The following is a 27052-nucleotide window of genomic DNA, read 5'->3' on the forward strand; positions in this document are numbered from 1 at the left end:
TTGTTCGTTACATCTGGGTGCAAAATAGAGGCTCTTTGAGTTTGATACTATACTCATGTTTTATTCACAAAAAGATGTACTCTTTTTAAACCATCAAAAGCATGTCCACAGTACATACACCACATGTTGTCTAAGGAAGTATCAATCCACAAACATTACAAGAAATACGCAAGTTATCAACACCAGCATCGTTTGTACAGAAACATAATACATTGTACCAAGTACAGCACATGAAATATGATGAAGCCGTAACTCTTGGCTAGCGCGATCCTTCCCAGCTGCCTTGCTCCTGAGTTCACACCAGATAGCAGATCTATGCATTAGCTAAATTTTGCACAAGACAATACAACAAGTTTAAAAAAATGGTTGACCAATTTTTATTTTTATTGTTTTTGGAGGAAAATGGTAGACCAATTTCATTTAAAGTATTATAGATGTAATAGACCAAAGCAGTCTGAACAGTTCCTTACAATATTAGAAAATTGTCAGTATACTCCCACAGGAATTAAAAGTCCCATATACTTTGGTACTACTAAGTACTAAGTCAGGAAAAAGTTACCTATTACATAAAAACAGTTCATGTGTAGGTTTAGTGATCAGATTTCCTAATACCCTTACCGGATAGTAAGGCATAAAATACTTCGTATGTATGTTAGTGAAATCATCTTGTATTAATGGTTGAGTGGTTTGAGGAGGATGGAGGGAATAATTTACATATATTGGGAACCTGGATGTTTATAAATAGCTTTGAGTAACACACGATAGATAGCAGCAGAAACTTACAGTGAGGGTAAAGCTTCCATTGCTGATTCTGATTATCGCCTTTCCAGGGTTTGTATAGGGCAATAATTGTGCCCTCATGGATTCCACCATGATCCTTGTCACCATTGAAAGCATCCAAAACCAGGTGAACATTGTTCACCATCCTGATGGTTCTAAAACCAGAACCTAAATCCCTGCTCTCTGTCCACAGGATGGATTCGTCCAAAACATTAGGCTTGTATGGGACTAAATGCACCTGGACAATAATTCAGATGAGAATTATGTGGTTAATGCTTAGGCCAAATTCTTTTCATCTTACAAAAAATAAATATATAATACTCGCATTCAATAAATATCAGCAATATTCCATAGAAAACAGGAACTGCATATAGCCAAAACATTAATCAAGTTGTGTGAATCAATTTTGATCAGTTAAAATATTTTCATTTCAGTAAATTTCAGGAGGAAAGACCAAGGTTTGAGTAAATTCTTGCATTCAAATGCAGACCCTACGGTGATCCTCTTTGTCAAGTGATACAGATCTCGAATAAGTAATCATTCAAAAGATATATTCTTTGGATTTGAAGATTCGGGTCTCCATTTGACCCACAAAAGTCCCCACATAAGATATGTTTGAAAACTATATGGGGCAAGATATGGAAGGGGTCATATAGGCACTATATTCCAAGATCAATGACGCTACCAAATTATTCTGTCCCACTACAAGGGAATATGCTAACAGGACTCCACACATTATATCATGGAAGACAGCAAAGAGCAAAGCACAACGATTAACCATACTTTCTCGAGAATCAAACAACTTGGACATTGACCCATTGCACAACTAGGGACCCTTTTCAGGACTGTAGGGAAGCACAATTACATACGAACACATACTCTTTAAAGGTTTATTTGATCTCTTGCTGTTTGATATCAACATTGACTCTTTGAAATTTTGAATCAATAAATAATGGAAATGAAATTAAGTACGCACGCACAAGTAAAGATATTCATCAAATTTAACGGACCTGAAAAACAGTTTCTACAGAGAAAGTATGAACATAGGCAAAAAGTGGCGTAAATCATAACTTTCATTTGATTACATTAAAAAAAAGGAACCAATTTATAATATCACAACTTCACAAGCATAACAGAAAAGCCTTTGTCAATTATATTATTCATGTCGACTAGAAAGCCAAAATGGTTGATATCAGGACCTTTTCTCTGTAGATATTTCCAAAATCTTTTGTTTATGCCAGTCTCCACACAAGACAGGTTCACAACTACAGAGGAAAGGAACACCCATTCTTCCTAACCCATTGGACTAACTACGGATGACACGTACTAAGTTTCTACTAAATACGTATTATACTTCGTACATAGAGCAAATATTAAAAATATCAGTATTGAGCTATGTCATGTTCCAAAAATTTATTGAGAATCTTGATTCACTGATTCTAAATTGTGCAGATAAATGTAAATGGCAAAACAATCTGCAAAATACTCACCGGATGAGCAGAGGCTGAATGTTTCAAAGCCTGCCCGGTCGATTTGTTCACCAATGCAAAACTTGGATAACCATCTTCATCCTTAACCTTGGTGCTAAACTTCTCATCCTTGTACCAGTGCTGTACCAGAAATAACAATCCATACAACATCAAACATTAAAATCAAAAGTCCATAGATCCCAAAAATCGAGCATGATCAACGTCGAAACCAAAACACAAGGACAGATTATTCATCAACTTCCCCTGAACACAAACTGAAACTTGACAATCCATTCAACCTCAAAATTCAACTAGAATTTGGATCAAAGTATAACTTATAATTCGATTTCAAGAATTAAGACTAGTGCATACTCAATAGCTACACAATCTTTTCTTATTCTCAATCCCTTTCTTAATCTCAATCCTTCATCACCATACTTTTATAAACACAAATCAAATAGGCAAATTAAATCCATTTATATTTTATACACATACACATACACATACAATTAAATATCCCAACAACTAAAATCACCAAAACAAGCTAAAAATCACAATTTCAAACACAAACCAAATCCCCAAAACAATAAAATTGAAACTTTTCATCACCTGATCACAAAATATTATTCAACTATACACATACATATATCTCTAAACTATCAATCAACAATCAAACAATTTTCAACCCAATTTCACCAAAAAAAATTATAAAAAATACAAACCTGAGTAGGATCATTAGGATCAGAATAAGCAAGAACAACCTTGCCATCCCTAATAGCAACAGAATAAGTATCACCACCAGCTTTGCTATAAATCTTAAAAGTTGGCTTATTCCCAAAATACCCCTCTAAACTACCCCCTTCATTAGACTCATACCCATGTCCATGACTACTCACATCACTAGGAGAATGATGAAAATGCTGAGCAATAAACCCAGGCATATGAGGCCTAAACCTATGCTCATCACCCCCACTTTCATGGTGTTGTTGCTCAGATTCATTGTAAGATGATTGATGACCATATGAAGGGTAATTTGGGGATTCCAAGTGATGGGACCCACCATATTCATGATGAGATTGGGACCCAAATGAACCTGAACCCATTTGTGGTGGAGGGTAATTTGGGGATTCCATGTGGGGTGTATGGGAGGTGTGATAAACTCCGGCGACTTGCGCCGGATGTGGGTATGCCCCGGCGCCGGATCCGCCGCCGTATGACGGCGGCGGAGGAGGGTAATTTTGTGGGTGATGGTGCGGAAAAGGGGCTCCAAAAGGGGGTTGAGAAGGAGTTGGGTAAGGTGGCCGGGAAAACTCGTCGGAATCCTCTTCATAGCGGCCGGGGTGGTGGTGGTTGTGGTGGGGGAAATCCATTTTTTTATTGATTGAGAAATAAGAATTTTGAGGAATTTTGTATGAAATGTGGGTTTTTATTCAAAGTTGTGATGAATTATGGAATAATAGAATGATTGTAATGTTAATTTATTGGGTTTATAAAAAAAATTGTTTTTTTTTTAATTGATTTTTTCATTTTTTTTGGGATGGGGTGTGAATGTGTGATGGTGATTGGGTATTTGGATTTTTATATGAGGTTGCACCAAACTTATATTAGTAGTTCAACTATAAACAAGAGATGTCACTCAAACAACCAAAATGTTTAACTTGTGAGTCGTGTGACAAGGTCATATTTGACTAAATTCTAATGGATTTTTTTTTTAATAGCAAAAATAATTCATTAATTAAAAGTCATACGACATTTACAATAGAGATTCGACGTTAACAAATACATAAGATACTGAATCAAATAAATTTTTTCGTTATAAAAACTACGATCGTCGAGTAGATCTTGCACTGTGGAACATCTCCCGCTTATATCGCTGGAAAATACAGCCTTGTTGGAGAGACAATCTAACGATCTTTTGTAGCCGTGAGGATGTTTTCCTTTTGATTCATCTGTTTGTATTCGAAAACTTGATAACTTTTTCACCAATGAAATAATTTCACAACAATCCATTAGATCTAATATCATGGATTCAAAATTAAGAAATTTCTCCCCCGAAAAGAGGAGATAAACCTTGTCTTTCGAAGGAGGTCGAAAAACACTTGTCTTTCGAAGGAGATCGGAAACCATTTCTTTCGAGGGAGAAAAGTTCCTCCCAAAAGGAGGAAGCATTATTATAAACCTAAGAAACTTTAAAGAAACAAGGATTAGGGCTTTCCACCAGTTAAAATTGATGAAAGCCCCTTCAAAATTCAACAATGGAGGCTAGGGTTTTGGAGAGAGGAAAGAGGAGAACTCTAATGGAATTTGAAGTGTTGGAGTTGTATGTTTTTCCTTATTTTAGAAATTTATTACTCTTTCACCAAAAAAAAAAAAGAAATTTATTACTTTGTTATTACATATGTAATCAAATTAGATAAACAAACAAGCAAAAAATCATGGAATGTAATTACGAGTAGGTTGTAAAAAAATCAAATTAGATAAAAAGGAATCAAGATAACAAAACCAGATCCAATACAATGAAATCAAACTAGATAACAAAATTATATCTGATCTGATAAAATAGATAAGTTTAAATTAAATTATAAGTTTACATAATAATGTTTGGAATTTTTAAAAAATACTTAATGAAATGAACACTCTTTTCAGTATTAATACTTCATATATGTATATAAGACGTATTTGACAATTTTCTTAGGTGAATTGAGGTTTTGTTTTAATTTAATTCCTTAAGGTGGTTGACCTTTTTCTATATCAATGATTAAATTGGTTTCCATTAATTTTGAGGAAATGGGCTTCATACATTCATCAACATCAATCATGTATTTGGTGTCATCATACACAATGGTAAATTGGTAACTAAGGAGTTTCCCAAGAAAAACCTCAAACTTTTGTTGAGATTTTCCATTGTCACCTCAAACAATTTCTAAGTTATAACAAAAAAAACCTCAAACAATTAACATGTGTGAGTACATGAAAGCTAAAGTTTGACAAGGAAGTGACTGGTTGTGTAATCGAAACTTGGTCTAGCTATATTTAGCGTCTTTTGCTAATTTTTTTTTAAAGTGTCCCCACCAAAATTTCACACTTTATATAAGTAGTTCAATTTTAGTTTTGTTATCGTCACATTTTCACAATTTGTTTGTATTAACAGTATACAATTTTTTAGCTAAAATCCACCGAGTATGCATGTTGAAATTAACATGGGAAAGCGACAGTGCAAATATAGGTTTTATTGTTTTGGTAATGTGGTAAATTGTTTACAAACTTGTATTTATAAAAAATTAAGTGTAGTAATGTCACAAGGCCATAATTTGAAAACTTTCCTTGTCATATCACAAAAATTTTACTATAAACAGCTACAAATCAACAATCAATATCACTATAAACAACCAACATCAACGATATGTGATAACACCAATATAGACAACCAATAACAACATCAACAGTGGTGGAGGTAATAACACCACTATAAACAACAATATAAAAAAAACGAATAACTGTGTCGTAATTAATAATGGATTCTCAATATCTTAATTTGACCTTGTGATGTCTAGTTGGTGATTGAAAGCATCTCTAAAGTTCCATCACAGCATACTTTGGCTCATGCGGCCTTGTGCAATTGAATTGTACGTTGGCTTGTTGCAAATGCCCTATCCCTTGGCTTGCTGCTCGATCACGCCTTGTGCCTCTACCTACTACTTGTTCATGACTTATGTCTTGGCTTGAGTTGGCCGCAACGGCGCGCCCTGACCAATACCGATAGCTAAATATACTTTGGCATATCCTAGCTAGCTAGGAGGATGCTTTGCATCGCTTATGTAATCTGTGTAGAAAAAGTAAAAGTTCACGTAGTCACGTACTGAACTATTTTTCATACAAAGCATCATTGATTATCTAATTGTCAACATATATACTTAGGACTACCTAATTTTCATAAGACGATGTTTATTTACATGTTTTATTTCTATTTAGTTTGTAATTAAGCCAGTCTTTAATTATTGAATTATGATATATATAACCCTTAGGGCTATATATAAGTATTAAAATCTATTTTCTAAAATGAAATTAAGTTAGAAATTCATGATAAAATCACACGTAGATCGATGTAATTAATGTTAATTTATCTTCAAAATTTCCTTTTTTAGCTTCTTATACATAACCCTTAAGGTTATGTTTGCCACTTTTCTTTAATTATTCCATGTGAACATAAAATATGAAACAGACAAATCTATTAAACTATTGATATATGATACTCATGATAGACTTAATAGTCAATTAGTGATGATACAGCAAGATGAATAACTTAATTAAGAAGACACGCTAACCTGCTTGACAATGACAAAGATTGTTTGTTGTCATGTAACACTTGTAATAAGCTTGTTCGACTCTACAAATTTGCAACTATTACGTGTTTTGACCTTAATACTAGCTTATTGTGGCCAAAAATAAAAAAATAAGCTGCTCCCAAAAATAAAAAAATAAAAAAGTTCATCTAATAAGCTAATAAGTTCATATGATATGATATTTATAGCCATATAAGATAATTAAATTTAGCAAAAAAAATAGTCCGGATAAATATATATTAAGTTTAGGAATAATAAGGATATATCTAATTTTAATTTATAATATAATTTTGCATAAGTTCTAACAAATTTAAATAAGTTTATTAGTTGACTCATATAAGTTTTTAAAAAGTGAAAAATTAGATAAATAGATCACAAATTCCATATTAATAAAATTTGAAAAAAAAAGGCGTTAGGAACTGAGGATACACAAAACTTTCATATAGTAAAAAAATAGACGAAAACGAAAAATATAAGTATTTTTTTAAATAAGGTTTTAATTGCTAGATGTCATCGTATTAAAGTGCGTGTTTAAATTCAAAGTTTTAAAATTTGTAGTAGTACATACTCTTAATTTATAGAATTTGTTATATACATCCGGGTATATTGTACATCCGAGGTAATTTACTCATTTAATCAACAAAGAGCAAATAATATTTAAATTCATTTGTTGATTGAATGAGCAAATGACCCCGGATGTATGATCCACCTAGGTGTAGATAATTGGCTCTTCTTAATTTATCCTGATTGTCAAATCATGGATGGCAAGATTCATTTCAAATTAATTCACTTGATTTTGGAGTACGTAAATAGATTAATAGACAAAGATATTTTGGCGGGAAGGGTAGAGTAATACTGTACAGAAATGTACACAAAATCTTGGTTGTAATTAAATTGTCCAGCAACCCAGCTTAAGAAGGTGGGGCCAATAACAAGTGCCCAACAATGCAAAATGGCTTGTTAATGCATGCAATATGCAAAGTTTCAAACATTGGATATGTAGTATGGTACAATTAAACAAGTTGCATAGTAATCCTAATAAATGGATATGGTATATTATGACGTGAGTAGAATGTATTCCTTCCGTCTTAATTTACTAGTAGTTTCATTGATTATTTTTTGTGAGATTTTTTAGGTTAAATAATGATCGGAATTTCGGGACAAGTAGAATGAAAAGGAGATCGAGATCGATTTTTATTTTGTAGTGTGATCGACTAATCAATTTATATAGATCAAGTTGTTAATTATTACATGCCACATCAGGTGGATGATTCACATCACTAGAAAATTTAGAATTTCTTTTCTACCTTTACCTATCTACTTGCATTTTATACCACATTAGATTATAATAAAGTTATTGTATATTAGTAACAAAAACTAAGAACACGTCCAAATCATATATGGAGTAATTTGTAATAGTGTCGGAGAATATTACGAGTATTCCTTCCATCCCAATTTACTAGGCACATACCTATAAGTAGATCAGAGTGAAACAAATTAAAATGAGAGTGAGGTGATTGTACGTGACTTAGGCTAAGACCTCATTGGTATAATTAACAACTTCTTAATTTACGCGTGCATGCATAACCTTAGTTTAATTTCTAAGTATAGGGAGTAATTAAACCAAAATTGAAAAAGAGAGGGAAGCAAGATAAGAGAAAAGGAGGGAAACCCATGAATTTAATAAAAAGCCTTTAAGCAGTAGCATGTCTTTGCTCTTTGATTTGCCAAGCAAGCAGAAATAATAATGGCAATCACAATAAATAGAACACCCCTGCAAAATATTTATTACAACCATCCAATATATTCACATTATTTACTACTTATGCAGTCTTATATTTAAAATTTATATTCATATAATATAATTTCAAATTTTCAAAAAATGTAGCAATTATATATATTTATGGTATAAGTCAGAAAATCACGTAAAAAAGAAGTATCTCTGCATGTATTTTAGTTTGAAAAATGAATATAAATTAGGTTAATAAGTCTAGTTTCAAAAGCGTGAACATTTCTTGCTAGTAGAGGTGTTTTTCTGTGAACTCATTTTCTCTTTTGCTATGCTTTCATGTGAACTTGAGTTAACCAACTTTTTTTATCTGTGATTTGCTTCAATTGTCACCTCATCTTCACTTCATACATCCCTTTATATATATTCAATCTCTATTCTTCACTTTCTATTCTCACACCCATAAATTAAGCTACTATATATTCATAAAAGTGAATCGAATTAATTAAAGTTTGAGAGATCGATAAAAGAGACTACGTAACAAGTATAAGAGTAGAAGAAGATCAGATTGAAGAAAGAAGATCATGAAGAGATCGATTGCTCTAGTAGTTCTTCTCATTGTGCTCCTTGTTTTGCCAAACATCACCGTTTCTAGACACATCACTAGACCACGTTTCTGTAAGTATATACTAATATTTTATACAATAACCTATTAATTGTATGTAGTTGTAAGTTGTTATATAACTCATTTGAACTGTACAATATATATTAACGTAATTACGAAGTATAATTATTATGCATGTTACGGTATTATATATGTGATAATATATAGTATGATCTTCTCCGATCCCTACTTTGTATGTAATCTGATTAAATTAGCTAGTTCGACAAAAATACTGTGATACAAATTCGGGTTAAAGATCCCTATATATAGATATTTAAGGGTGATACATATAGTTAATTATGCATGCTACATAGTACATATAGATCATATTATTACATACGTACTTATCATAAATTTATATATTTCTACTTCGTTTTACATAAATTTACTATTCTACTTCGTATTATAAAATTATATAAATTTAATTATTACATATGTACTAATATAAATTTCTTTTCCTGTCTAAACAGATCGCAACGCTCACCGAGCCGCACAAGGAAGAATGAGAGGCAACATGAACCCAAGAGGTAGACCAGCAATGAAGCCTAGAGGGCCAGGACCCGACACCGTTGAAATCGCGGGTTCAAGCTTGCCCGACTGTTCTCATGCTTGTGGTTCATGCTCACCATGTAGGCTAGTTATGGTGAGCTTTGTATGTGCTTCTAGAGAAGAAGCCGAGACTTGTCCAATGGCTTATAAGTGTATGTGTAAAAATAAGTCATATCCAGTTCCTTAAAATTAATCTTTGTAATATTTTTGTAAGGGCTAAATCTAAATTCTTGTCAAGCACTAGCTAGCTACTAGTTCAATGTAACATAGTTTATTCTCATTTTATTTTATTTCTTTTATTGATTATATAGTTCTCTCTTTTAGTAGGCCATTGATGCTACAAAATTTTGTTTGCAACTTGTTGTATGTAAGTTGTAAGGGAAACATAATGTCAATGGTAGCATAAAATTTTGTTTGCAACTTTAATTTGTTCCTTAAATAATTTTCTCATACATAAATGATGCGCCGATGTTTAAAAAAAAAAAAGTCAATGTTAACAAACAAACATGTGAAAATTTGTTACATTCATTTTAATGTGTATATTCAAAATTAAACAACTTTTTTTCACAAATTTAAATAGCATGTAATTACAATCAATATTATTAGTATTGAACTCGATACAAATAAGATACCCATACATAAATAATACGCTATAATTATAGTTTATTTGGTCCAAAACCAATTTATACAACCCCAAGAAACACATCACGCGCTCAATTCATCAATTTTGGAGAAATTTTACAAAATTGGTTCAAAAGCATGATGATAGCCTTTAATTTCGAATGATTTTCAATTTTTTAGGCACAAAATAGGAAAGAGGTTGGGGTGCTTCCCTTAGACTCCACAAGACCTTGGCTGGCCATGTGGGGAGCTGGAAGCCTGGAACCGTCTTTGCAAGCTCTTGACCACAAATGTGATAGGAGTTCAAAATCGTTGTTGAATTGTACCACTCTTTAATTTTACAAAGTTGTGTATGTCTAGTTCCAAACAAGCTTTCATGATCCCAAAGGACACTCCACACGTTCAGATCAAGAATAAAATTGGTCTACAAGTGTAAATTATAGCCTTTAATATTAGACTATTTTCAAGCCTAGAAAGAAAAGAAGTCTACATTTTCTAACCAAAACTCTATGTCTAAATAAGACTATACATATGACTTTTCAACCAAAACTTTATACTTGTATATACCATAATACCCATAACATTAAAACTCATCTACGTCACCAAAAAAAATGTATTTCATTTAAAGATTCGACCTCTTTTCAACTTTTTTTTCCCCGACTCTTTCGAACCCCGAAAGGAAAGCAAGCTTGGAGCAAAGTCATATGTATAGTTTTTTTTCTAGTGAGACAACTAAATGACTAATACAATATGACAGATATTTATTTTAAGTTATCTAAAACTCTTTTCTATAGGGACCAACTAAGAAGATGATTGGGATGTGGAGTTAGGCTGTGGAGGCCGGGCCTCTCCAGTCACCCCTAGTTCACTTTACTTCACTGGAAGAACCTTCTACTACAACGTGCAGATCCTTGTTCCTCGTATTCGGCTTTGGTGGCACACATTGTCTCAAAATCAGGACTAGACGCCAGAAGTGAACCACCTCGCCAAACACCTAATATGGGACTGGATAAGAAGAATGCTATCAGTTAAGTATAATACTATAATTTAGGCATATTAGTGCTTGGAATTTGTAAAAAATAGGAAGAAAATTACTCTTCTTGAGTGGTTATCTTCACTTGGTAATCATCAGGGACTAATGGTCGAAGCTCCTTTTCCCTACAAAGAAATGAAAGAAAAAATCTTCAACATAAACAGGCTGTGTACAATCTATTATGTCGAAGTATAATATAAGAGGCATGGTTCGAGGCAAAGCTTACAATCTCTCAGCAAAATGAGGGAATAAAGTGCTTCCACCAGTCAAAATGATACTGAATCACAGCATTGAAAAGCAAAGTTCATAAAATGCAGTAAAATACAGTAGTATATTACAAAATACAACACTCAGAATTTAAACAAAGAACTTTGCAGAACTTCGGTGACAACCTTTCATATAATACAGGGTGGAGAAGAGGATGACAAGAGTTAACAGAACGAACAATACATTCCGCTAATCCAGCTTGATTCATCCCTGCAAGAACAGTTGACAATTAATGTTCCTAGTTCCTACAATCAAGTTCTCATATTTAAAAATCAAAAAGCATGAGGGCTTGAAACTTAAGAGCTGAGACCCATCCTTAATCATTATAACACACACAGATTACCCAATTCCAAATTACCATCATATAAACAACAATGATTACTTTGAGCATAAATAAAAAGACAACCCTTAAATAAAATCTCTTCAAAATTGCATTTCATTCTCTCTTACAGGCATTAAATTGATCAAAACCAATTCTTTTAAACATTTCTTGAAATAAAAAGGGATTGAGCTAGCAAACGATCCTTCAACCATTTGTCAACAATACAATCAGTACATACTTCAGGACAAACCATTGAAATGTCTTATGTCAGTTATGTCAAAGTAATATGAAAGGTATACAAACCTAAATCTGCAGGACAGAAAATCATCTCTGGGACAAGGAAGCGCTCATTGGTCAAGTTAAACTCCTGCAACCAGCAAATAGACTATAAGCAAGGGATTAAAATTTTTAGACAAGACCGAACTGAAATTATTCCTTTACATTTTTAGTTGGATCAACTTTTTTTCTGTCCTCAAGATCCTCCTCTGCATCATCCGAGGGATCTATAGCCTTTTCCTTATTAGGCATAGAGTTTGGTTCCCCATCATACAGAGTTTGATACCTCAGTGCTTCATTCATGTCTTTTACAAATCCTTTTGTATGGATGATTCCATCAGGAAGGACATATGTACATTTAAAAAGGTTGTCCTTGCCAGACTTCCTAAAAGAACAATCAACTTGGTAAGTCATACGAAGTATTACATAGCATCAGAGGAAAATTCACAATAAAAAAGATATAGAGATAGATTGACCAAAAGGAAACCAAGATTATATATTGTTCCATATTGCAAGATCAACATGTTGCCCGAGGCATGTACTAAATTAAGCTTAAGTGTAGACGACAAAAATAAGGAATTAAGACATTTATCTGAGAGAAAATTTTAATGTCAGACTTTAGCCACAGGAAATCCAATAGTACTATAGAAACTTGATGTCTGAATCATATCAACAAAATTCTATCAAAAAGTCAAGAAGCTAAGGCTTTACGGAATCTGCAAGCTATCCAACCGAAGTACACGATCCTATGCAACAATGTAACTAATTGATCACAATTGTCACTAATGAACACAACACAGTTAACTAACTCATCTCACTTCCTCCTTACTCCCTTCAACACTTGCAAGCCACAATCATCTCATGAACTCATTAGACTGAAAAATTATCTGAAAAACATCCCTATTCTAAAACACTAGCTGTTTCATACATATCAGAATATCACCACACTTCCTCAACCCACTCCATCAAAAACAAAACCGAGTAGTCGAAGTTATTGTCATTGTGGAGGCAAATATCAGTCCACCCAACAAAACCCATTTCATTTATTCTTCCACTAACATTCCAATTCATTTCATCAGCAATTCTACCTCTAAAAACAAGGAAAACCCCCCAAAAAAAAACTCTAATCCACAAACCCCAGTATTTATCATGCCATCACAAATTCATAGCTCTAGAAAATAAATAATTACATACCATCAACAATGTATAGCTCTAGAAATCAAACAACAACAACAATGTACTCAAAACGACACCGTTCCTCGAAAACGATGAAAAGGGAATTGAATTTGAATAAACTGACCTAGAAATCTGCAAGTCGCGAGGAACATCAAGAGAAACAAAGCAAAGCTCCTCCTTAACATGATCCATAATCAAAGTTTCATCCATAACATTAATAGTACGATACGAAACCAATTCCTTCAAATAATTAGTCAATACTTTACCCCCTAAATCAAGCCTCTTAACCCCATAATTAAGCGTAAAATTCTGGAAAACAGGAGCACAATGAGTGAAAGAAAACCCACAATCAACAACAAGACTACACTGGGTCTTCGAAACGACACCGTTTGGATTCCTACTAGCTACATACAAGTGAACCAAAGAAGGCGAATCAGAAACATACAAAGACCTGAAATTGAAGTCTTCGAAGACGAGCTCAAAGAGGGGTGATGACGTGGAGGAGAGAGAAAAGAGGGGGTGGGTGAGAAGAAGGGAGGACACGTGGGGGGATGGGAGTGGAAGAGAGCGAAAGAGGTGGGCCCAGATGTCGCGTTGAAGGTCGGGGTTAAGGAGGTAGCCGCGATCAATGGGGCGGCGAAGAGAGAGAGAGGTGGGGTCGGAAGAGAGGATTTCGTCGGAAGTGAGGAGTTTTTTTGAGGAGGAGAGAGAAAATGGTGGTTTGGCGGTGGAGTTTGGGGTGATTAAGGTCAGATTCCGGTCACCTCCGACGCCGATTTTTATTGTTCCGCCGCCGTTGTCGAGGACTATTACGGTTGATGACATTGTGTGAGAAGTTTCCAAGGGTTTTTTGGGGGGTTTTGGTTTTCTTTGATTGGGTTTTCCCGCGTTGGTTCTATACGAGTATGTGTTTAATACGACTACTAAGGAATGACATGTGTTACTCAATGTATATTTCGATTTGACTTTCACACTTATTAGTACTTGTAATCCGTATATGTTTGAACGGACAAAGGCCATATTTCGAAATTAGTTGGTAGCTGATCGAAGTAGCTGGTTGTATTACCTGTTTTAACTAGCTGATTGTAATAACTGGTTCAACTAGATGGTTGTAAAATGTAAATTGCTAGTTGTGTAAAAAGTGTTTGATATATATTGTTTAAAGTTAGTTGTTTAATAAAAGCTAATACAAAAGAGCTCATGTTTTGAGTTTTTCAAAAAAAATTTAAAAAAGAATTTTTTTAGCCCAAAATGCTCTCTCAAAGAGCTTTTTACCAAGCACTAAAATTAGCTTAATGATGATGGTTAACACTAATAGGCTCAATAAACTAATATCTCTCCAAAAGCTTTTTTACCAAACAACACCAATTATATTTGCATCATTTGCCTGGATAACATATAATATTATAATGTAGCCACAATGTTATAACTAGTAGATAAACTCTCCAAGTTTGAATTTTAACTAGCATGTATGTCTATAAATAGGACTAGTAGATAAATTACTCTGTATCAAAGTTCTCAAATTGATTCATTGATCTGATTGTCTCATACAACTAAACTTTGATTTTATATTACTCTTTAAAAATTATTTCATTTTCCTATCCGTATATAAGTCTCTAGCAGCTGTGCCAAAATCATCTCTTATGTGCAGACAGGATTGAATGATGCACTAATTGCAGTAAACAAATGACATGCAAATGGCAGTTTGCTACTATATTGCAGTTTCTGAAAAAAATATTACATCATGATTTATTCCATTTCTATTGAGTATACAAAGATCAAATCTGTACTAGTGTCGTGTTTCCCTTAACTGTTTCGAAACTGTAAGTACAACTACATATGAATAATGAATTCATCTCAACTATGATTAGACTATCAGTATGTTATAAGAAGTATGTACTAGACAAAAAAAGAGGCAATTTTTTTTTTGTGTTTGAGCACTTTCTCTAAGGCAGTATTTCTCACATTTCTCCAAGGGTTAGACTTAGAGCAGCCCCAAGTCATTGGACGATGTCACATGAGGCATCCTTTCCTGCAGACAAGTAGCATTGTCTGTGGTGGATCCACTAAGCACGCGACTGACTTGACCTTGCATCCCATTTGCCTCGTACTCCTGCCAAATCTTCTGTTCTTGTTGCAGCAACTGGAACTTCTTCTCGAGCTCCACTATCTGAACATAAGGAGGAGGCGGAACTGCTAGAGAAGCTTTGAATGGATCCTGATTAACCATATGAACTGGCCCTTCTGTACTCGGTAATGCCAAAACCGTATTCCTTCTCTCCTCATGCCAAGGCAATGCGAGGCTGCTAGCACTCCCACCACTCAACTGTCTTACTGCACCCTGATCATACATGTCATTCAGCATGACAGCATCAAAACTGTCACCAAAATTAACATTTGGCTTGGACAGATTACTAGCTGAAGCCACCAAAACCATCTGCCAGTCTTCATTATTGGGATTAGCAGCTGAACTTTCCCAAGCTGAAGTAATGTGTGATTCAACATTATCAGAAAATTCTTCCCACGGATTTATAACTATGTCGTTTTGATCCTCGTGGAACAAAGACAATGCCATACATTCGCCTTTCTCCTCAGCTGATGGCGCATCACTATTAACCTTCAAGATCACCATGTCTTTTCCTATGGCATCAGAATCCTGAACACAACCATTCATAGCATTTACATTGTTCACTGACACCTTATTCATCAGTTCTGCCATCTTCGAACTACTCTTCTTAAAACTCTTCGTTTCATTCATCCTTTTCTTGACAAACTCCTCCATTGACCTCAAAAGATCTTCACTAATACTCTCAACCTCAGGATACTCATCAGACGGCTTATTAAACCCAACACCCTTACACCAACCATAGAACTCAGCAAGATCATCAAACTGCTTCGCGACAGTAGCATAAGTCCCATAAGTCTTAACAGAATTAAGATACTCCATCTCCCAGAAACAATCTGACAAGAATGACAGACCCCCAGATACATCATCATACAGAACAAAACTGTCCTCAACCACAGGAGTAAGTGCAAGAAACAGTAGCTCTTTGTACTTCCCATTAACGCACCTCGAACATCGAATGTTAAGCACTCGTTGAAGACACCTTTGCAATCTCTCCATCCTACTCAACACCTTCTCAAGTAGTAACTCATCCCTCAAATGATTTTCCTCCATTTTCTTCTCCCTTTCCTCCATTCTCCTCAAATCATCAGAAGAATTCACTTTTCTTCTCAGCCACATTTCGTCGAACACCATCAGCTCAACTTTCTTTACAAGAAACATCCCAAAATTCCTCACAAAATCAGAGTAATCCCCAGAATTTGAATGCGCTTCATCTCTAAAAACACACATATTACTCAACATTCTACCACTAGCATTAGCACAAGCAATCTCCTTCACAAAATTCCTCCCACCATCAATAATCAATCGATAAACAAGAATCAAACACTTTAAAGCAACAAAACAATCATGGGTTTTCTCAATTCTTTTCGAAATCAAACACACACATTCTTTAACAAGATCTCTTGAAATCATTGTTTTACGCAAGATTTCAGTAAAGTATCTGATTTTGGGGATATGGGTGTCGTGATTTGTTGCTTTGACGATCAAGATATCAAGTTCTGGATCAACATTATTCGCCATTTTTGCAATACTAATGCTTGTTCGATCCTTTACTACTCCAATTGCTTTACGAAATGAAGTGGGTGCCATTGAATTTTCTTGTTTGATGAAAAAATTTTATGGGGTTAGGATTAATTTCATTGAGGAAGAAAGGGTTTTTGGAACTTTTTCTGCAGAAATTTTAAACAGAGGAAACAGATAGAGCGCGGCAAATGGTGCATAAGAAAGAGGAATTGTAACTGACCAAATGCCCAAATTAGTTTTTTTTGTCATGCTAAATAATTGCGTCAATACAAGTCAAAAGTTGAGTCGGATATTTTTCAAATTGGGTCTGATTTTGGCACCTTTAAAGCCTTGTTTGGTTCACCTTATTTTTACTAATCTGGTCTGGTCTGGTCTGGTCTGATATGATCTGATCTGATCTGATCTGATTGTCTGATTTGACCTTTGACCTCAAGTGTACGATAATATATAAGGAAAAAATATATCAAGTGGGATCTTGTTAGATTCGTAATAAGGTGTAGTTTATTAATATGTAATTTTCACAATTTTTTTCATTACGAAATTAAGAATATTTATTGATAAAAAACCGCACATAAAACAATGTTCTGATCTGAACTTATTTTTTCTGATCTGATCTGAACTTATTTTTTCTGAAATAAGTAAAAATAAGTTGAACTAAACAAGACCTAATTTTAAGCAGCTACAAATACTTGAGTTCAGACTTCAAACAAAACTAATTATGGATGTGTTTAGTTAGGAGGTTTTTGGAAGTAAAAAATGTTTAACCAATTTAAAATTTTATTTGGAGTGTTTGGTAAAGAGATGTTTAAAATATTTTGTTTGATCCAAAAACCTCAAACAAGGAATTTTTTTAAAAGAATTTTTTAGTTTTTCGGTGGATTAGCAATTATTTACCAAATAATTTTACGCAAATGATTTATGATTAATAACCATCACGTAACAAAATATTTAATAAAAACAACTAACGGTACGGCTAACATCTAGTCAAAATAGCTAACAATTAAAAAGCTAATTGTCGTTGTCACAAAAACAAAAACAAAAACAAAAACAAAAAAAAAAAAAAAAACCCTAATTGTCAAACAAAGCCTATATTAAAGTTTATAACTCTTAACTAAATTGAGTATGTTGATGTACGAAGCTTTGATCTCACTTTTAAAGTATGGTCAATCTTGCCAAATAATACATTTAAGTGTCCCATTTTCCTATAGTTGTAAAGCTAGGAGTGTTAAACACATTAAAATTTTATCCATACACTTTTATAATGGAACCTATTTGGACTTGTGAAGTGAACTTCTTCAACTGATGGACACAGCTCAAACCCAACTGGAACATGTGCATTTAAGTCTTTTTAACCCTATACTCCCTCCGTTTTTTGTAAGTGTCCTATAGTGACATGACACGCATGCCGATACAAAATTTTGACTAATAATATCTTTAATTATCATTAACTAAAAATTATAACAATTAAATATTAATTATCACCCATTGAGACGATTCTAACAAGTACCCATAAAACTATATTTTTTCTTATATATAATTCACAAACATTGGTCAAAATGTGTTTAATGAATAGTGCCAAAATCCCCAATGAGGCACTTAAAAAAAACGGAAGGAGTATGATTTATTCCCATCGCACCTGACTACCTGAGATAGGTTAACTTAAATCATCTGCAAATGCTAAGCTTTTGGACAACCATAAGCTCCCACCAATATGTCATACCAAGAGCACCATAAAAAACAACGCAACTCTTCACCCTTAACAATGAAATTATGAAAACAATCAATGTCTCCTCTCTTTAGCACTGACCAATTTTTAAGCATCTATCTATATATATACTATACTAAAAGACAAGCACTTCAATATGAGATTGACAAATGTCACTCCCTCATTTGCTTATCTTGTATATATATATATATATATATATATATATATATATATATATATATATATATATATATATATATAGGGTCGAGATCCGGTGAGAACCACCTCCTATGTGAGAACTCATCCCATATGTGAGAACAAATCTCAGCCATTAGATTGTATTAATCCAACAGCTGAGATTGTTCAACTAATAATGGCAATAATGTAATTCTTAAAACAAACAAATCAGCCCCCAAAACCCAAATTACGTACAATTTGTATACTCCTCTTTCTCTCTCTTTAAAGCTTGAAGGTGGGATTTCTCTCTCCTCTTCTTCACTACTGCATAATTTCAAGTTCCGAATTGATTTCACTTATTCGAATTTCTCTTAATTTGATTTTAATTTTGATAATTTCAATTGAATTCCCAAACTTCTTGTTCTGATTTTTGTAATTTTGATAATTTCAAATCATCTTCTTCCAATTTTGATAAGTTCAAAACAACTTGAAGGTGGGATTACAATGGAGATTAAAAATTGAAGATCGGCGATTTGTTTCCAGAATCATAAGCAAATTCACACCGACCTCACTCGCCTTGCTCGTGAATCTCGATGTAAGTTTCCAGAATTTGATGAATTTTCATTTAATTTGAATTTTTTGTGGATCTAGTTTTCAAATTTGATTTTGAGCTTACGGTGAATGAAATTGAAGCATTATTTGAGTTATTCAAAAAATTGAGTTGTACAATCATTGATAATGGCTTAATTTTTATTCTGAATCAAATTTAGTACTATATTTATGGTCAGCATATTCAGTACAATGTTCTTATTATGTTCTTATTTACGAATGATGTTATTATGCTCCTATGTTTTTTAAGTTCTTATTTGCAACCAAATTTAAAATGAGCAAATAAATTGAAAATGAGCAAACCTAAATATGTGCAATAATATAGAAAAAAAAAATATAATGAGAAAACATAATTAAAATGAGCAAATACAAAAAAAAAAGGAAAAAAAAAGGAAAAAAAAAAAGCAAATATAAAAATGAGCAAATAAGGAAAATAATTTGGTGGTGGTAGGGGGAGGGTGCAGGGAACAGCAGCGGCGGCAGGGATGATAAAATTAAACTATGGTTATAAATAAAAATGAAAAAAGGTGAGATTGGTGACATTGTGTGAGCATATTTTGATGGGATAAGTTTTTGATGATTTGGTCTATGGTGAAATTGTACATGTACACTTTCTTTAAGTTATGACTTCTTGACCATATTGTTGTGTTTTTATTTTAAATTTAAGTATAATTGTTTCATCTTGTTGATGTTGCTAGGATAGTTTGTTTTTGTTGGGGTTGTGCTTCCTAAATACTTATTTGCTCATTTCACAAATAAGCACTAGGTTATTTGCTCATTTGATAAATGAGCATTCAATTATTTGCTCATTTCCTAAATTTGTGAAATAATATAGAAAAAATATAATGAGCAAACATAATTAAAATGAGCAAATACAAAAAAAAAAAAAGCAAATATAATTATGAGCAAATGAGGAAAATAAGCTAGTGATGGTAGGGTGCAGGGGACAACGACGATGGCGGGGGAGTGACAATGAGACAGGTTGTGGTGATGGTGGTAGTGGTGGTAGGGTGCAGGGGCAGAGGAAGGAGAGAGAGTTTGGTGGTGGTGGTGGTGGTGATGGTATGGTGAAAGGAAGATGGTGAGAAATGGCAAAAATCAAATATATCATAGCCAGCAAAATATATCATACATGTTCTATTATAGGCAGCAAAGTTGATTATTTGTTCACTTTTTGTTGCACAAATATAGTGTTTTTTTTATGATTAGTTGTAAAATTATTTCACATGGTTTGAATTGGGAGTTCTTACATGTCATACTTTGTAGTGTAGAACATAGTCTACCTTCTGCTATTCAACCCCTTCTTCTGCCCTCCTGCTACTGCAGCCACCCTTCTACTGCTCCCCCTCTTCTCTTATTATGTTTTATCTTTTACTGTGTTATTGACTTGTTATTGAGCAAAATAGAATTAAAATGACTAAATAAAATAAAAATGAGCAGACAGAATTTAAAATGAGCAAATATAACAAAAGCTATATTTTCTACTTTATTATGTTCTTAACTTGTTTTTTGTAATATTCTGCAGAAATGATTAGCAACAACGAACAGTGTAATAGTGATTCTAGTGCGAATGGCATAAAGAGTATGTGTTTTGGAACGTGGTTTCTGTTGCTGTACACACGGTAAATTACAGGAAATCCATATGGTTGTGCTTTCCTATATAGCAGTAAACATAGTACGACTATACGAGCAATCACTTTTGTTAAAGCTAAAACCCTGAGATTTCTTATTTGCAGTGTAGTTGGATTTTAAATTTGCAACATGTCATATGTGAACCTATTAGCTCAATTGGTAGAGAACTATGCAAATGCATAGAGGATGTAGGTTCAATTCCTACATAGGTTATTTTTATAAACAAAATTAATTAAAAAAAAATCAAATTCGTACTAATTATATGAGCAAAAAAATGGTTTGAAATGATTTATAACTATATAAACTTTGTTACAATTAAACTCTCATACAAACTTATGTCTCCATATTACATAAATGAACCTACGTAGGATTCGAACCCACATCTTTTGTACATTTGCACAATGCTCTACCCTTGAGCTAGTAGGCTAACGTATTTAAAACATTCAAACACACTCACAAATGAGCATTAATTTGAAAAAATGAGCAAGAATTTGCTCATTTGAAAAATGAGCATTAAATAGTTTGCTCATTAAACAAAGGAACATTGAATTTTTTGCTCATTTGACAAATGAGCAAAAAATAATTGCTCATTTGACAAATGAACAAAAAAAATTAATTGCTCATTTGACAAATGAGCAAAAAATTAATTGCTCATTTGACAAATGAGCAAAAACTTAATTGCTCATTTGAAAAATGAGCAGTAAATAGTTTGCTCATTTGACAAAGGAGCATTGAATTTTTTTTTTTCATTTGACAAATGAGCAAAAAATAATTGCTCACTTGACAAATGAGCAAAAAATCAGTTGCTCATTTGTCAAATGAGCAAATAATTAGTTGCTCATTTGTCTGGTAAAATGTGTTCATGGCATAGGTCGCGTGAGCCCTACCATTGTTCGGGTTGTAACAAGCACAACCTGGTTGAATGGGTTTGCAATCAACTCCTTGGCTGCAGACGTAATTGATGTTGGACTGCAAACCAAATATTATGAATAGAATCTGCAACACTAGAAGCCGATGCGTCTTTATTCACAATCTCCAGCTTTATACCTGAACATTTGCATTGCAACAGCCAATGTGATGTGAGCTAACTCCATATTATGAATAGAATTGGCATTAGTTGTTTCACATTGTAACCTTCCCTTATTGATCACGAAAGGCGACATTAGATCAAGAAATTGATACGCGTTAGACATCAATATTCACATTGAACAATGAGTGTCAACAGTAATAGGAAATGGACATGTACTCACATTGTTGTAAAATATTCTGTGGTTCATATTTACTACTGTGGCATTAAGTATTGTTTAGGCAGATGATAAAGACGATAAAAAACACAAATTGGACCAAATTTTGGCCAAGTACAATTTTATAACTTCATTCTAGAATGAGGCTTTACTGAACCAAGGGTATGGTGCATAGCTTACTTAACCTGAATACCTTTCTTCTTGTTTTTCTCATCGACATTAATCCATACATCGCTGAGTGCTATTCAAAACTCTTAAAGCCTGTCATTTCATAAAAGAAAGTCTTAAAAGAGGGAAATAGATGAATAGCAGGATTTAAGTCCTCTGTCTCACCTAAAAACAATGGTAAATTAAAACTTGATTTATAAAGACAAATAAATGAAGAAGCACATATACGCATACTTGGACCATTTACCTCTTCATATACATGGACTTCATCATCTAATTCACTAAGTAAGTTAATATCTTCTTTGTGAATGTTAAAATGATGAGACATTTCATGGGTTTCTTTTAAATCAATAAGCTCCTCACTTCCACCTCTTGAAGGTTCCTGAGAATTCATCAGCAAGTAGCCCTCTTTTGAAAAAACTACAACAAGCCCACTAGTAACTGTCTCTGATCTATTCTCCCCATATGAGACGAGTTCCAGCGTGATTTCAGCTTGAACTTCCAGTTGATGTAAATTAGTGCATTCACTACCTTCTCTCAATTGATTTACGTACATCAGTAGATGGACCGACATCAACATTTCCTTCAACATCACTTTGTTCACAAGTCCCAGCAAGGATCTCGTTTGCAGACTCATCCTGTTGAGCATCATTTAGGATCTCATTTGCAAGCTCATTTTTTAATTGAGCACCATCAAGGACCTATTATAAAGCTATGAGGACTGTTCTCCAAAGAACTACTAGACAAATCACTTGCTTCCAACTATTATAAAGCAAAACTGAAGCAACATATTATAAATAATAGCAAAATAAGAGTTCAACCTAGTAGCAATTTCATAAATACGACTCTCATTAGCACAATAATAAGCATAACTAGTTGAAGCAAAACCTGTGAAGAGGATTTGTATTTATGAAGCACTAGTTGGAGCAAAACTGGTTGTAGAAGTCTCATTAGAAAAATAAGACTTTCCAAGTGTACAAAGTTCCCGGAAACAAAAGTCGATAATCTCTAAATAACGTTTTAACAATTGATAAACATAATACTTTTGAGACTAATTGGTTTACTTTTACTAATTTTTTATCTACTTTTAGAAAATACAAAAAGCAATAACTGTTCAACTTAAATCAATTTGTAAGCAAGATATATAGATAATTCTGAAAGCAATTGATCATGGATGGGGATAATAAGATAGTATATAGTAACATACTTCCCTAATACTAGACTTATATTATGACATTCACCTCAATCTTAAGGTACATAGCTCATAATCACTAATACAAGCCCACAATCAATTGGATTTTATATACTAACTCGAACATAATCGCAATGTTTACCTATGAACAAATTATAGCAAAATTCAGATTTTTTTTTTGTTTTTTTTCTATAAAATATCAATTTCAATCACATACCTTGAATTTTGCGAAATTACAATTTCTTGCAACCTCAACTTTAACAACTTCAATTTCAACAATTTAACCTGAAAAACACTCAAATTAGTTAGTAATTGTATTAAAAACAGTTCAAACACTAACATTATTTAATGCTCATTTAAATGAGCAAATAATTGTTTGCTCATTTGATAAATGAGCAAAAAATGATATGTTCATTTGATAAATGAGCAAAACATTATTTGCTCATATCTCGCAACACGGACTTTACATCAAGAAGTTCTGCAGGCTTCCTGATAGCATGAACAGCAAAAGACCTCACCAAATTACGATGTCAAACAAAATAGCTCAAGAAATCATGCTAATTTTCTAAGCAATTCACATCTTCGAGGAACCTTGCAAATCTTCAAATTAGTAAATGTGACTACAGTGAGTAATGTAAATACGGAGTAATATTTATAAATGCGGGGATTACGAGTTTAAATATCACAAAGCCGTCCTAACATCAAAATTCTACTCAAATTATGAATCCTTTTATAGAACACTCATTGAATATTTAACAAAGCAGACCTCCCATTGTCTCCCCCAACCTGATATCTACAACATTACATTTAGCTTTTCACTTAGACATTTTATCGAACAGTTTACGTGCATCCTCAATTCCTGTTGCAAATTTTTCGAATCAGAATTCACAAGTAAAACAGGGGTTTTAACTGTTTGGATTACCTTGAATGTTTGTAGGAAGCTTTATACTAGCTTTAACAGTACTCACAATAAAACCAAAACCGCAACATAATCGCAACAAAATCGAGCAAAAATCGCAACAAAACAACAACATAATTTCGAAAATACATAACCAAAATAAGAATACATGTTAAAACCTAAATTCAAGCAAAATAAAACTAAAATGAACTTGATAATTACTCAAAAAAATGAAAATAAAACTAAAATTAACAAAAAAACAAAATAAAACATAATCGACACAAAGTAACCTAAAATTAGTGAGATGAAATCATCACAAATAAAACGAAAATCAAAATGAAGATAAACAATGAATGTAACCTAAAATTAATTGGAAAACAGCAAAAAAATAAACAATAAACTTACATTGACGAACAATTGATGAAGATTGGAGAAGTTGTGATGAAATTTCAGAGAGAAAGAGAGTACAAAACCGAATGAAATTGAATGAGGAGAGAGAAATTGCGCGTGAAAGAGGAAGGAGGAGAGAGAAAAAACGCAGAAATTGTTTTGAAATAAAATGGTTTTGTTTAAACCGGGATTGTATTGTGACCGTTGGATGCAATTGATCCAATGGTTATAATGAGTTCTCACATACAATAGTGTTCTCACATAAGGGGTGTGGTCTCATATGATCCTATTTCTATATATATATATATATATATATATATATATATTTAATAATTATTATTTACATATTCAAGCATATTTATTTTTGTTAAACTTCAAACTTAAATCTATCAATAAAAAGCAAGTTCTATACATGCATAAGATCTTCATGATTTCCGAAGAAAATTTTGTATTTTATTTTTAGTAATAAATTATACTCCGTGTATTGTAATTCTTAAATGTTAATTTTTATAGTGTAACTATGTAGTTATACTTTAATAGTACAAGTAACTCATAATATCTTTCCAATATTTACTTCATCTATGATTTACAAATGACATCAAGTTACTGAATAAATAATTTGAATAAATATGATTTAAGTGGCATAAGGAAACAAAATATTCCATATATTGAAAGCCTAATATTGTTTTTCTGCTGAAAATTAAACAAAATTAGTGGTAGAATTTAGTTTGAGATCAATTATGGAGTCAATAAAGGTACAATACAAAATAGTGTTAAAATTAATTTTATCGGTTGTTGTAATCCTTGACAAATACTGAATATTAAGCTAAAATGTTGCTTTATAAAAAAAAATTAGAAACTTGAATATAAATTTAACTTTAATTTTCCTTTCATTTTCTGTACAATGTCTCTTACAATGACATTTTTCTTTTTTTTTCCATAAGAAAAATTGAAGCAAAAACCAGTCTAAACGAGAAGAATACAACTTAAATTAGACATTTGATAGAAAAATATATATAGGGGTAAAATGTTTTACAACAAATACTCGTGTTTAAAACTGTAATATTCGTATATTGACAATGCCATTACTTTTAAGAATTTTGAGAAAAAATAATATTTTGATTCAAAATAAAATTGTGCATTACACGGGTGCTATACTAAATATATAATAATTATTGGCAATAATTTTATGCTGTTCTATATATAGTAATGTTGTTAATTAGAATATTCTAATTTACATCAATTAATTAATTCATTATACTATAAGACAAACAGATCAATCAATCACTAATTCGTTTGTCTTATATTTGTAATATTATCTCTAACAAAGACTTATATTTTGTTGCATATTTTTGGTTAGTTTCTCTTATGTAAATTATATTGAAATCAAAATATATTTTATTAACTTTGATTGATTCCAAATAATTTATGACAAAAATTTGATCAATATGTTCCTAGCAATTATGCCAAAAATTTATATATAGTGGGTAAGATATAAGGTTATTATTGTGTCTACAAATTTGGTGACTGCGACGGGTGAAACAAATATTAGATTTTATAGCTATTGAAGCGGATGATGATATGACAAGAAAATTTTTAGTTTTTCCTGACCAAGGATAAGAAATGAATCTGTCTATTTCTCTTATATAGTTATGTGGAGCATTATTCATTTATTTTTCAATTAATAAAACAACATTATAAAAAAAAAAAGCGAATAAAATAAAATAATGCAAATGACATAAAATATTATTCAAGTCACATTCCGTAATTTCTATATCGGCCATTACTGCGACTAAACAAAATTTTAATAATTAAATTGTTAGTAAAAATGAGCCCTTTATTACTAATTGAATTATATTTAATTTTTTCGTGTGGGATTAATAATATGATTTATAAACCGTACGTGCATTGCACGGGCACTATACTAGTTACCATTATTTGAACTTCCCAAATCTCTAGTGATTAGGATTTCAAAAGAAATCTAAATGATTACACTTTCGAATAAAAGACAAAATTCTAAGCTTCCAAAAATAAGGAATTACTATCTATAGTGATTACATGTTCAAAAAAAAATCTCTAGTGATCACGCGTTCAAAAAAAAAAATTCTCGAGATTAAATCATTTATGATTTAATTCCATAATAAAAATATATAATATTT

The 27052-nt window shown here is 32.5% G+C and overlaps 4 protein-coding genes across 4 annotated transcripts; 1 reads left to right on the forward strand and 3 right to left on the reverse strand.

Moving 5' to 3' along the window:
- Positions 1-34: 34 nt before the first annotated feature.
- LOC110707973 (ricin B-like lectin R40G3) lies at positions 35-3843 on the reverse strand. Its single transcript, XM_021886066.1, has 4 exons — positions 2972-3843; positions 2271-2390; positions 784-1018; positions 35-289 (listed from the first exon to the last, which is right to left on the reverse strand). Coding segments are annotated over exons 1-4 (1005 nt in total). The 5' UTR covers positions 3620-3843; the 3' UTR covers positions 35-287.
- A 4782-nt stretch (positions 3844-8625) lies between these two features.
- On the forward strand, positions 8626-9848 carry LOC110707653 (protein EPIDERMAL PATTERNING FACTOR 1-like). The gene is made up of 2 exons (XM_021885676.1): positions 8626-8999; positions 9456-9848. Exons 1-2 carry the CDS (start codon positions 8906-8908, stop codon positions 9719-9721), a joined length of 360 nt encoding a protein of 119 aa, XP_021741368.1. The 5' UTR covers positions 8626-8905; the 3' UTR covers positions 9722-9848.
- Positions 9849-10532: 684 nt separating this feature from the next.
- Positions 10533-14309, reverse strand: LOC110707974 (actin-related protein 6-like). The gene is made up of 7 exons (XM_021886067.1): positions 13354-14309; positions 12219-12438; positions 12081-12144; positions 11581-11665; positions 11415-11465; positions 11251-11313; positions 10533-11160 (listed from the first exon to the last, which is right to left on the reverse strand). The coding sequence occupies exons 1-7, from the start codon at positions 14247-14249 to the stop codon at positions 11031-11033; spliced, it is 1509 nt and encodes a 502-aa protein (XP_021741759.1). The 5' UTR covers positions 14250-14309; the 3' UTR covers positions 10533-11030.
- A 725-nt stretch (positions 14310-15034) lies between these two features.
- On the reverse strand, positions 15035-17115 carry LOC110707654 (putative clathrin assembly protein At2g25430). Its single transcript, XM_021885677.1, has one exon. It carries the CDS (start codon positions 16942-16944, stop codon positions 15214-15216), a length of 1731 nt encoding a protein of 576 aa, XP_021741369.1. The 5' UTR covers positions 16945-17115; the 3' UTR covers positions 15035-15213.
- Positions 17116-27052: the final 9937 nt, after the last annotated feature.

Source organism: Chenopodium quinoa, unplaced genomic scaffold (assembly GCF_001683475.1).
Source record: "Chenopodium quinoa cultivar QQ74 unplaced genomic scaffold, ASM168347v1, whole genome shotgun sequence".
Classification (NCBI taxonomy): Eukaryota; Viridiplantae; Streptophyta; class Magnoliopsida; order Caryophyllales; family Amaranthaceae; genus Chenopodium; species Chenopodium quinoa.